The sequence below is a fragment of the Elephantulus edwardii genome, unplaced genomic scaffold (genome assembly GCF_000299155.1).
Source record: "Elephantulus edwardii isolate Elephantulus edwardi_28Jun2011 unplaced genomic scaffold, EleEdw1.0 scaffold00518, whole genome shotgun sequence".
In the NCBI taxonomy this organism is placed as follows: Eukaryota; Metazoa; Chordata; class Mammalia; order Macroscelidea; family Macroscelididae; genus Elephantulus; species Elephantulus edwardii.
The window spans coordinates 106,813-120,688 of NW_006400268.1; the positions used below are offsets into that span (position 1 = coordinate 106,813).

General features: G+C 38.6%; 1 protein-coding gene across 1 annotated transcript in view; it reads right to left on the reverse strand.

Moving 5' to 3' along the window:
- The window catches only part of LOC102869060 (chromosome unknown open reading frame, human C7orf72), a 64,563-nt gene that overhangs the window by 48,728 nt on the left and 1,959 nt on the right, over positions 1-13,876 (reverse strand). The window contains 2 exon segments of the mRNA XM_006903741.1: positions 13,228-13,569; positions 13,572-13,682. Coding sequence (XP_006903803.1) covers positions 13,228-13,569; positions 13,572-13,682 — 453 coding nt within the window.

The following is a 13,876-nucleotide window of genomic DNA, read 5'->3' on the forward strand; positions in this document are numbered from 1 at the left end:
CAGGAGAGGAAGGCCCTCTATGAGGTGGATTGATTCAGTGTCTGGGATAATTGGGATGGGAGTGTGGGAGACGGTGCGATTGGCACAGGACCGAGCAGAGTTTAGGGCTGTTGTACATAGGGTCGCTATGAGTCACAAGCGACTCAACGGCACATAACAGCAACAACATGATTAAGGTGTCCGCCTCTCCTTGGATCCTCATACATGTTCTGTAATAATGGTCTCATACAGTATTTGTCCTTATGGGACTAAGTTACTTCACTTAGCATAAGCCTTTCCATTCTCTCCCAAGTTAGGTAGCAATGAGCCTTTTTTTTTTATTGTTTTAAATGTTACACATTATTCAATTGTGTGAATATACCGTAGTTTCTCTCTTCATTTGTTTGTTGAACAACATAATTGCTTCCATCTTTTTCCTTTTGCAAATGACGTTGCAATAAATAGGAGGGTTGCAATATATTGGTTCAGGTTATAGCTCTTTATTTTTTTGGGTGTAGGGCCGGCCTCCTAAGTCCCTGCCCACCCCACAGATAAAGGAGAAGACCCCAAGGCGGTGTGGAAATTGTCAGTCCAAGAAAAAGAAACTATCTACACACCAGTTCTACAGGACACATCATCTTTGCTTGGGAAACATTCCACTAAACTTAAGAGACACTGGTCACAGCATAAAAAATTGTCAGCAGGTGACATGTTTGGAATCACAGAAGTCAAGGAAGCTTCAAATATAAGCTATCAGATAAAGGGCTGGACAATGGGAGATACATGTGAATGGCTATCCTGGTGGCTGGTGGAGCAGGGAAATAAGTGTGTCAAGACACTTGTGCCAAGGGTGGGGACAACACTGAAACTAATGGTTAATTCCACAATAAGGGATATATCTTTCACTTTTCTATAAACTGTTTGTCTGTCAGATATTTCTCTAAATCTGAACATTCAGATTAAGACAGACTAGGAAGAAGGACTGGCCATCCACTTCCAAAATATCAGGCCTCTGAAACCCCTATGTACAACAGAATACATGTAGACTAACAGAAAGGGCAAGTGAGGTGGAGCTTTCAAGTATGGAAATACAAAGGAAGAGGAACAGTTGTAAGCAAACACTAGTGTTTGGAACATGGAATGTGAGAACCATGAATGTAGGAAATTAGATATTATTAAGGAAGAAATGAAACACATAAATATTGACATACTAGGCATTGGTGATATGAGTTGGACAGGCATGGAGCTTTTTGAGTCAGATGATCATACAATATATTACTTCAGAGATGAAAAGGTGAGGTAAAATGGGGTTGCTTTCATGGTGAGGTAAAATGGGGTTGCTTTCATAGTTAAAAAAGTAATTTCTAGATCCGTCGTGAAGTACAATATTGTGAGTGACAAGATAATATTCATACACATAAAAGGAAGTCCAGTGAATACCACTATTGTTCAGATATATAAGCCAACAACCAGAGCCAAAGAAGAGGAAATAGAAGATTTCTATGAACTTTTACAGTCAGAGATCGATCGAATATGCAATCAAGATGCATTGATAACAATGAGTGACTAGAATGCAAAAGCTAGGAACAGAGAAGAAGATTCAGTAGTTGGAAAACATGGACTCGGTGACAGAAATGAAGCTGGAGATAGAATGATTGAATTTTGTACAATTAATGACTTATTCATTTCAAATAAGTTTTTTAAGAGACATAAATGCAGATTATACACATGGGTTTCACCTGATGGTATGGATAGGAATCAGATTGATTACATTTGCAGAAAGAACCACTGGAGCTCAATATCAGCTGTGAAAACTAGACCAGGACCTGATTGTGGAACAGGCCACCAACTACTATGCAAGGTCAAGCTGAAGCTGAGGAAAATCAAACCAAATCCACGGGAACCAAAATATGACTCTGAGTCTATCCCACCTGAATTTCAGAACCATCTCAGGAACAGGTTTGAGGCCTTGAACACTAATGAGTGAAGACCAGATGAGTTGTGGGTACCATCAAGGGTATCATCCATGAAGAGTGCAAACGGTCATTATAAAGACAGAGGAGGACGAAAAAAACCAAAATGGATGTTAGAAGAAACTCTGAATATTGCACTGGAACACAGAGAAGCCAAAGCAGAAGGAAGAATTCAAGATCCTAGAGAGCTGAACAGAAGATTCCAAAAGGCAGCGTGGGATGTGACAGAGTTAAATATTACAATGGAATGTGCAAGGAGCATTTCTTAAGCTCAAGAAACTGAAGAACAAATTCAAACCTTGAGTTGTTATAATCAAGGATGCTTTAGGCAGAATATTAAATTATCCAGGAAGTATTAAAAGAAGATGGAAAGAAATACTGAGTCACTGTATCAAAAGGAATTGGCAGACACAGAAGAATTTAATGAAACAACATATGAGCAAGAGCCTATGGTGATGAAGGAAGTTCAAGCTACTTTGAAGGAAATAGCACAAAATAAGCCATAGGAATAGATGATATACCAGTTGACATATTTCAGCTAACAGATGCTGTCCTGGACTGGACATGCTCACCAAGTTGTGACAAGAAATCTGGAGAACAACCACTTGGCCAACTTACTGAAAGACTATATTTGGTCCCATTCCAAAGAAGGGTGACCCAACAGAGTGTGGAAACTATAGAACAATATTATTGATTTTACATGCAAGCAAGATTCTACTGAAGATTATCCAAAACTAACTGGAACAGCAAGCACATCAGCAGATGGGTTCTTGGTACTAGGGATATTGTAGCTAATGTTAGATGGTTCTTAGCTGAAAGCAGGGAATACCAGAGGAATGTCTATCTATGTGTTTCTTTCATTATGAAAACTCATTTGACTGTGTGGACCATAACAAACTGTGGCTGACTCTGAGAAGAATGGGAATCCCAGAACACTTACCGTGTATTATGAAACCTATACTTGGACCACGAGGCAGTCATCAGAACAGAGCAAGGAAACACTGCATGGTTCAAAATTGGGAAAGGTGTATGCCAGGGATGTGTTCTGTCTCCATATCTTTTCAACCTGTATGCAGAACAGATTATCCGGGAGGCTGGGCTCTATGAGGAGAAACGTGGCATCAGGATTGGGGGAAGATCTATCAACAATCTGCGTTATGCAGATGACACAACCTTGCTTGCTGAAACTGAGGAGGACCTGAAGTGCTCGCTGCAGAGGGTCAAGGACTGCAGCCTTCAATATGGATTGAGGCTCAATGTCAAGGAGACAAAGATTCTCACCATTGGACCAATTGGAAACATCAGGATGGATGGTGAAGAGATTGAGATTGTTCACAGTTTTAGTTTGCTTGGCTCCACGGTCAACACTCTTGGCACCAGCAGTCAGGAAATTAAAAGATGTATTGCGATGGTAAAGTCTGCTATTAGGGAGGGGCCTCTCCAAATGGTGTCTCTCTGGAGACTAAGGTTTATCTGATACAGGCCATGGTCTTTGCAATCACTTGTTATGCATCAGAGAGTTGGACAATGACTAGGGAGAACAGAAGGAGAATTGATGCCTTTGAGCTGTGGTGCTGGAGAAGAGTATTGTGGGTACTATAGACTGCTAGGAAGCAAACAGATTAATCCTGGAGATGGTTAAACCGAGCTGCTCCTTGGAGCCAAGGATTCTGAGGCTTTCTCTGACATACTTTGGACATGTTGTAAGGATGGACAGTCTTTGGAGAGGGACATCATGCTTGTGAAGGTGGAGAGACAGCACAGGAGGTGAAGACCCTCTATGAGGTGGATTGATTCAGTGACTGGGGTAGTCAGGATGGGTGTATTTGAGACAGTGCAATTGGCACAGGACATAGCAGAGTTTAGGACTGTTGTACATAGGGTCACTATGAGTCGCAAGCAATTCAATGGCACATAACAACAACAAATAGTACTTCTACTTGAAATGTTTTAAGGAAATTGCAACTGCTTTTAATAAATAGTGCTTGCACCTTTTATATTCCCATTAACAGTGTATGAGACTTCTGATCTTATTGCATCCTTGCCAGCATTTGTTGTTTGCTGTCCTGTTGAGCTGCTATTGTTGCTGGGATGAGATTACGTCTCATTATTGATGATTACCAAAACAGGGGAAAAAATGCTGAAGGGGGGGGGGAAGAAGAAGGTTCATCAAACAACTTGCCTGATGCAGATGACACAACCTTACTTGTGGAAGGTGAAATCAAAAGCAAACTAACTTTGAAACACTTTTGCAGAAAGACTACAGGCTTCAATTTGGATTACATCTCCACATCAAGAAAACAAAAGTCCTCACCACTGGACCAATAGATAGATGGATTAAGATAGATGGAGAAAAGATTGAACTTATCAGTGATTTAATTTTTCCTGCTTCCACATCTATATCCATGAAACAATGGTAAAAAAATCAAAAGATGTATTGCGTTGGGAACATCTTCTATCAAGTAACTTTCCAAAGTTGTAAAGAGAAAGGATGTCACTTTAAAAACTAAGGTGAACCTGAACCAAGACACGCTATTTTCAATTAGTTCTCATATATCTGAAAGTTGGATAATGAATAAAAATGTCAGAGGAAAAATTGATGCTTTGTCCTTGTGGTATTTTTAAATAACATTTTTAATATAAACAGCTGCTTTACTATTATACTAAACAGATCCAAGATCTGACATTATCTTTAATGTAAAATAAATTTACTCCAAAATTTCAATGGGAGGCAGAGTAAGACAATAGAGTATGAGATTTTTAGTCCTACTGATCATCCTTCAAGTAATTTTCAACAGACAGGGAAATCATCCTCTGTATTTGTTTATGGTTTCTTAACTGTTTTTTTTTGTTATTTTAACAAAAGTTTACAGAAAAGTTAGATTTTCATTCATTCATTGTACATTTTACCCCCCTCTCTTTTCCCCCTCCTCAAGTTGACTTTTTTAAAAACTAGTTTAGTTACAAAATTAGAATACATTGTTTCAAGAACAGATTCTTCCAATTTCCTTCACTCACTCCTCATCAAATTGTGATATTGAAGAGTACTGACTATCTCATTGTTTGCCAAAAGAACTAACAAGTCAGCTTGGAGGAAATGCACCCAGTGTGCTTCTTAGAGGCAAAGATAGTGAACTGTCATCTCATATACTTTGGGTATTTTTTCAAAAGCAATCAGTTCTTAGATAAAGACATAACTCTGGGAAAGGTGAAGGGCCAGAGAAAGAAAAGAGGACCCTCTCTACAAGATAAAATGATGCAGGATAGGGCAAAATTCAGACTGACTGTCATAGTTCTTACAAGTCATAGTCAACTTGATAGTACCTAACAACAAGTAAAATTACTAGTGATCTCTAGCAGTCTGTTATGTGCTCGTTAGCCATCTGAACGCCTTCTTTAGTGAAGTCTATTTATATATTTTGCTCATTTTGTAAGTATATTCTTTCTCTTTCTTGTTGAAGTGTTAGAATTTCCTGTAAATTTTAGATTTGAGCTTCTTATAAGATATTGCCAACTGTTGTTGTTGTTATGTGCCATCGAGTCACTTGCTACTCATAGCGACAGCCCTAAACTCTGTACAACAGCCCTAAACTCTGCTCTGTCCTGTGCCAATCGCACTGTCTCTGAGACTCCCATCCCAATTACCCCAGTCAGTGAATCAATCCACCTCATAGAGGGCCTTCCCCTCCTGTGCTGTCCCTCCACCCTCCCAAGAATGATGTCCCTCTCCAAGGACTGGTCTCTCCTTACAACATGTCCAAAGTATGTTAGACAGAGCCTCAGAATCCTTGCCGCCAAGGAGCCTCCGCGTTTAACCCTTTCCAGGATGAAACTGTTTGTTTCCCTAGCAGTCCATGGTGCCCTCAATACTCTTCTCTAGCACCACAGCTCAAAGGCATCAATTCTCCTTCTATCCTCCTTGGTCATTGTCCAACTCTCTGATGCATAACAAATGATAGCAAAGACCATGGCCTGTATCAGGCGCACCTTAGTCTCCAGAGAGACACCATTGCTCTTCCGTACTTTGGAGAGGTCCGTAACAGCAGACTTTCCCATGGCAATATGCCTTTTAATTTCCTTTCTACTGGTGCCAAGAGTGTTGACTGTGGAGCCAAGCAAACTAAAGCTGTGAACAATCTCAATCTTTTCACCATCCATCTTGATGCTGCCAATTGGTCCAGTGGTGAGAATGTTTGTCATCTTGACATTGAGTCTCAATCCATATTGGAGGCTGCAGTCCTTTCGTATGTTTTATTATTCTTTTAGAGAAATATTTTGAAGCACATAAGGCTTTCCACTTTAGAAGATCACATCCATCCATTTAATTCTTTCTTGGTTATGCAATTCTAGGTATGTTTCAAAGTCTTGATCTTTACACATTTTAGGTTTACTTCTGGATCCTTGATCTGCTTTATATTAGGTTTTGTGTATAATGTGAAGTATGGATTATTTAACTGCAAACCTTTGTTGTTGTTGTTGTGTTGTTATGTGCTGTCGAGTCGTTTCCGACTCATAGCGACCCTATGCACAACAGCCCTAAACCCTGCTCTAACCTGCGCCAACCGCACCGCCTCTGACACACCCATCCCGATTACCCCAGTCACCGAATCAATCCATCTCATAGAGGGTCTTCCCCTCCTGCGCTGTCCCTCCACCCTCCCAAGCATGATGTCCCTCTCCAAGGACCCATCCCTCCTGGCAACATGTCCAAAGTATGTCAGACGAAGCCTCAGAATCCTTGCCTCCAAGGAGTAGCTTGGTTTAATTCTCTCCAAGATGAATCTGTTTGTTTTCCTGGCAGTCCATGGTACATTCAGTACCCTTCTTCAGCACCACAGCTCAAAAGCATCCACTCTCCTTCTGTCCTCCCTATAGTCATTGTCCAACTCTCTGATGCATAACAAGCGATTGCAAATACCATGGCCTCTCTGAAATATTACTTAGTATCACTTTTTCCTTTGTTTTAACTCATTTGCATGCAACAACTAGCTTAAGAATCCCTTATGTCATTATCTTTGGTCTTTTCTTTCTTTTTCCACCTTCCCCCCTGCTGTCTTTTCCACCTTTCGCTGTTTTCTGTAGGATGTCCTTGGTGGCACCCACAAATCATCTGATCTTTAGTGTGAGTGTTCAATGCATCAAGTTTATTCTTGAAATGGTTTTAAAATTAAAGTGAGATAATCTCATTTTGGCTCACATGGACCTGTGTTAATTTTTTTCAGCTTTAATTTGAAATTGCATATGAGCAATTGAGGTTCTGTTCCATAACCAGGTGTGGTCAATATCTTACTGGTGTATTGGACTTCTCTACTATTTCTTTCTATAGATGTAGTTAATTTGATTCCTACGTGTTCCATCTGGGGAATTTCATGGGCATAGTTGTCATGTATGTTTTGGTTTTAAGGTATTTTTTTAAATGATTGATAGTATGACATTCTATCAAGTGATCTCTGGTTTCATTCCATCACCAAGGCCGTATTTTTTATTTACTGATCCTTCCCTCCCCCTTCCCCAGTTTTCGCGTTTTAGTCAACAGTTGTTTTTTATTAAAGCTTTTGACTGCTTATTTCATCAATTTCAGACACAGAAGCTGATAAAAATCCTCAATTTTTCCATCTTATTTCTAGTGGTTGGTGTATATATTTCCTTAATCATCTTATTAACAGGTTTTCTTATAAATATATGAATATTAACCTATCAGATAGCATTTTATTTCAGGACAAATCTTTTTCTTTGTGACATTTAATTCCTCTTCAAAATTTCAATCCCAGCACAGCCGCTGTGTTGTTTTTATGTTGAGTCAATTATGACCCATAGAGACCCTATGAACAATTTGTCTGAAACTTAGTCCTATCTAAGCCAACTTCACTCTCTCTGACACACCTGACCCCATTGCCACAGTCATTCTGTCAATCTGCCTTGTCCAGAGTCTTCCTCTTCTGCACTGACTCTCTACCCTTCCAAGCATGATGTCCTTCTCCCAGGATTGGTCCTTCCTAAGGGAAGGCTCTAAGAAGGTGAAAAGGAGCTTCAAAATTCTTGCCTCCAACAAGCAAATAGTTTTCATTATCTCCAGATCAACCTGTCTTCTTAGCAGTCCATGTTATTATGCTCAATACTCTTCTCCAGCACCACAACTCAAAGATACTAATTCTTCTTCTGTCATCTTTATTCACTGTCCAGCTTTCAGATGCATAGCAAGTAATTGAGAAGATCGTGGCCTCAATCAGGTGCACCCTAGTCTCTAGAGTGACATTGTTGATCTTTAGCTCACTGGAGAGGATAGTAGATTTTTTCCAGTGCAACTTGTCTTTTGATTTCCTGACTGCCAGTGCCGAGAGTGTTATGTATCCAAGAAAGATGAAATCATTAGCAACCTTGATCTCTTCTCTTATTTCATGATACTGGTTATTAGTCTGGTGGTGAGCACTTTTGTTTTCTTGATGTTGAGATGCAATCCATATTTGAAGACTGCAGCCTTTGACCTTAACCAAACGCTTCAAGTCCTCAGTTTCAACAAGCAAAAATGCATCATCTGCTATCTGCATAATACAGGTTGTTGATGAGTCTTCCTCCAAACCTGATGCCACATTCTTCTTCATAAATTCCAGCCATCTGAATGGTTGTTCTGCATGCATATTGAAAGATATGGAGAAAGGGTAAATTCTTCTGTACTCCTTTCTTAATTTTTTAAAATGCAGTGTTACTTTGCTCTTTTGTTCAGACAACAGCTTCTTGGTCTTGCTTAAGCACAATCAGATGTTCTGGGATTTCCATTCTTCTCAATGTTGGCCACAACTTGTTGTGATCCACATAGTCAAATGTATTTTTATAATCTATTAAACACAAATAGACATCCTATTAATAATTTCTACTTCTAGCCATGATTCATCCAACATCAGCAATAGTATTTCTAGTGCACACCTCTTCTAAATCCAGCTTGTATTTCTGGCAGTTCTCTATGTTTCAGTTGTTTTTATATAATATTCAGCAAGATTTTGCTTACATGTGTTATTACCACTTCCTGTATAAGTTCTGCGTCAGTCAGTTCTTTTTGGCACTCTGTGCATTCCTTCTATCTTCTTTTGATGCTTCCTGGATCACTCAATAGACATAGCATCTTTAAGTATTTCAACTTGTGATTTGAATTGGGTTTTTATCTTGAGAAATGCAAATGAGTTCTTCCCTTTTGATTTCCTGACTCCAGGTTTTTGTACATTTCATTATAATACTTTATTTTGTCTTTGGGAAATGACCTTTGAAGTCTTCTGTTCAACTCTTTTTTAACTTCCTCACTTCTTCCCTTTGTTTTGGGTTCTCAATATATTCAAAGTTTCCTCAGACATTCATCTTGGTATTTTCTTCATACTACGTCTCTCATGAACTTTTGTTTTCTTCATAAATGATATACTTAATATCCCAGAACAGCTCTGGTCTTTGTTCATGAGTGTTTAATGCCTAAATTTGTTCTTGAGATGGTTTTAAAGTTCAGAGGGGACCCAGCATAAAAGACTACATGCAATTATCTAATTCAAAATTGTCAATACTAGTCAACTTGAGGGAGCTCTGGTGACTTACTGGTAAGAAACTGTGACACCAACTCAAAGGCAACCTATTCAAATCCAACCATGGGAGAAAGATGAGCATTCTCCTCTCATGCAATTAACAGCCTCTGGAAACCCACTGAAGGTTGGCTTGGTACTGACTTGACATTATACAACAACAGCCAACTTCAGTTCACTAATGATTAGGATATTGATCTTTATGACTTCCATTTCATTATTTATAACTTTCAGTCTTCTTAGAATTTGTGCATTACATGCTCTAATTACTAAAGGATATTTTCAATTCTTTCTTATTTTTAGTTATACCATAATAACAAATGAATTATCATAACTTGAAAGCTTTAATTCATTTAGATCATTAAAACAGACTTTACCTTCAAGAAAGAGTCATCCCTGCTGACATTCTGAGCATCTTTGAACCTGAAGGGCTTATCTTCTGAGAGTTTATCAGACACTGTTCAATAATTTAATTTATTTAATTGTTTAATTATGAATTAAAGTTTTTATCCTCTAATATTTTCAGGGATGGATGGTGAGTCTTTCTTCTTAACCTTTCTTATGCAGAAGAGATTATCTGAGGGGTGGATCTCTGCACTATGAGGAGAAATGTGGCATCTGGATTGGAGGAAGACTCATCAACAAACTGTGTTATGCAGAGGACACAACCCTGCTTGCTGAAACTAAGGAGAACCTGAAGCACTTGTTACAGAATGTCAAAGACTGCAGCCTAAAATATGGATTCAAGCTCTAAATAAAGAAAACAAAGATCCTCACCACTGAACCAAGTGGCAGCATCATGATAAATGGTGAAGAAATTGAGATTGTTAACAGCTTCAGTTTCCTTGACTCCACACGCAACACTCTTGGTACCATCAGCCAGGAAATTAAAAGATTAATTGCATTGGCAATGTCTGCTGTCAGAGACCTCTCCAAAGTACTGAAGAGCAATGGTGCCTGTCTGGATACTAAAGTGTGCCTGATCCAGGTCATAGTCTTTGCAATTACCTGGCTATGCATCAGAAAACTGGACAATGACTAGGGATTGTAAGAAGTAGAATTGATGCCTGTGAGCAGTGGTGCTTGAGAAGAGTATTGAATATACTACGGACTGCTAGTAGAACAAACAAGTTCATCCTAGAGAGGGTGAGACCAGGCTGCTCCTTGAAAGCAAGGATTATGAAGTTTCATTTGACATACTTTGGAGATGTTGCAAGGGGAGACCAGTCCTTGGAAAAGGACATCATGCTTGGGTGGGTGGAGGAACAGCACAAGAGAGGAAGACACTTGATGAGATGGATTGATTCAGTGACTGGGATAATCGGGGTAGCTGTGTTGGAGACAGTGAGATTGGCACAGGATAGAGCAGGGTTTAGGGCTGTTGTACATAAGGGTCACTATGAGTCGCAGGTGACTCGATGACACATAATAATAACAACAATTTCTGAAATCTGCCCACGTTAGGTAACCCTGTCTGCTGGTATCTGCAATGTCAGTGGCAGTTTCCAGCATCATAGCAATACAAAAGCCATCACATTATAACAAAATGACAGAGAGAGTGGTTTTGAATAATAAAGATAATTTAAACTACTTGTCATTAAACTAATCAGTAATTCCCTTGAGGAAATATTAAAATATAATAATTCAAATTGCGTGGTTTTAACCTACCAGAGTCTTTGCAGGAGAAAGATAGGCTTCAATTCATTATTATGATCATCTGTCACTCAATCTTGTTGAGAGTCTTTCTTTCTCTGACCCTCTACCTTTTCCAGCATGATATTCTCCCCCAAAGAACTGGTCTCTTCTGATAACATGCCTAAAGTATGTGAGATGAAGTTTCACCATCGTTGCTTCTAAGGAGACCCTGGATGCACTTCCTCCAAGACAAGTGCATCTTCTCTTGGCAGTCCAAGGTGAATAACATTTCATTTCAAGCTTTGTCTCTTTGCATAGACCTCTTTGAGGCTATTGAGAGATTTTAGTTTCATTTTATCCTTGTCTGTTTTGTTTTTGCTCTTTACAGCTTTGCTTTGTGTTTTTCATATAAGAACTCTTCAGATATTCTAGAAAGCTTGTTTTCTGTTTGCTTACTGGGAGGTACAGCAAATGTTATCTCCAAGTACAGATAACAATGCATTTTATCTAGTATATAGTTCTTGCATAGGCCTGAAGATTTTGTTGTAATACCTCTAGGAGAACTTAGTTGTATTTTTAAAGAGAATTTAAAGTTAAATTGCATGTGCTTAATTCTGGTAGGGGCTGTGTCTACACATGCTCATTAAGGGGGAAAGCACAAGTTACACATTAAAAAGTATGTGTAGATATGTGTTGCTTGGTGAAATAGGAAACACCATATATAATTAGAAATGGAATTGCAAAAATGTTTAGAGTTACAAATATTTTAATTTTTAAAGCAATTATTTTTTTTAGTAATCCAACCATTAACCCAACTGTAACATTTTTAGGATGATTTTTGCCAGCACTTATTGCACATACATGGCTCATTTTCTCTCTCTCCTCTTAGAAGGTCTCTCATTTCCAATTTTATATCATGAGTTTATATAGTCAATGAGTTTGACTATCTACTTGACTACAAAAATATTTTTACATGAAGGGTAAAATTGTTTCAATTCCTTCTCTTTTAATTTGCCAGAAGCCTTGGTGAAGTAGTGCTTTACATGTTTAGTTGTTAACCGAAAGGGTTTCAATCCGTCTATCACTCTGCAGGAGAAAAATAGTCTTCTCTGTTAAAGATTTATAGGCTTAGAAATCCAATGGAAGGTCATCAGGAATTGGAAATGAATCTTAAGGCAGTGGATTTGGTGTTTTGATTTTTATCTGTATGAATGGAGAACTACATTTCCTGGCAAGCACTATTTTAATTCCGAAATTTTTTGCCACATGCAGCTTAACGGGACCCCTGGAAACAAAATTCTGAGGCCTTGGCATAAACAATGAATTTGGGCACAGTGAATATGAATTTAATGGTCAATTTTGCTTTTTCTAGCCACTAGATAGTGGAAGTCCCCAGGCGGACTACCACAGTGTCACTGGTATATGTACTACATGGATTTTCATGGTGTCTTGTGATAGATTTTAACTGTCAACCTTTGAGTTAATAGCCCAGTGCAAATCATTTGCACAACACTTGAAGTCTGCAGTGGCAAGAAGCTATGCAATAATCCCGAAGGCATGTGCTCCGCAGGAGAAGGATGACCAATCTCCTCCTGTATGATTAACTGCCTTTGAAAACCCAGAGGTCAGGGCAGCTATAAGTTGGTTCTGATTGTAAGGTACTCAACAAAGAATGAATATGAATTCTAGCCTCATATATAATTTCTCCTTTAGCTTCTGCAACCTAGCTCTTCCTTAACTGCCAGTAGATTTCTCATTTACAAGATAGAATACAGGTAAGGATTCAAGTTATGCAATTATCAAAGTTAAACACAAATTATTTCATATACTTGATTATTCATGTCTAAAAGAAATTATCAGATATATTCTCTATTGATCATTTGACTATTGTATATTTTGTAAGTAAATATTGCTTTACAAATAAGTTTATAAAATAATTCTTATTCTTATTTTTCATTGTAATTTAAAGAATCAACTGTCTTAAAATCTTTGTAAATATTAATTTTAAACACTTAAATGTATATCCACTCTTTCCTTCTCCTTTGATTATTAAATAAAATCCATGACACTTTATTTGCCTCCAAGTCTTGCTCTGATGGAAATGTCTGGAACTACCCTAGAATTCCATCTCTTATCCTGCTGTAGTTGTTCTAATAGAATTGTTTGTCTCTTTTTCGTTGTATTCAGTCCTATATTTTGTCTGGGAACACGATGTTGAGGTCTCACATTACTAAAATCCACCAGATTTGGTATGTTTCTGCCAACATCAGGTTTTAAATCAGCATCGCCACCAGGACTCAAAAATTGTGAAAAGGGATCACTTAAGGGTACATCATCCCTAACTGGAAATAATGGATAATCTGGTCCATATGGTGGAGGATATGGATAGTACAGATGATAATCTGGTAGAACTGAAGGGGAAATGGATGACATTTAAGAAAAGCAGGATTGCATTTCTTTTCAAATCTGCCATAGCCATGCCTATCATCAATTCCTCTCAAAAAAGGCATGTTCATTTTTCTTAAGAGATCACGGTTTGTTGTTGTTTTGTTGTTATGTGCCGTCGAGTCGCCTGCAACTCATAGCGACCCTATGTACAACAGCCCTAAACTCCGCTCTGCCCTGTGTCAATCGCACTGTCTCTGACACTCCCATCCCAATTATCCCAGTCACTGAATCAATCCACCTCATAGAGGGCCTTCCTCTCCTGCGCCATCCCTCCACCCT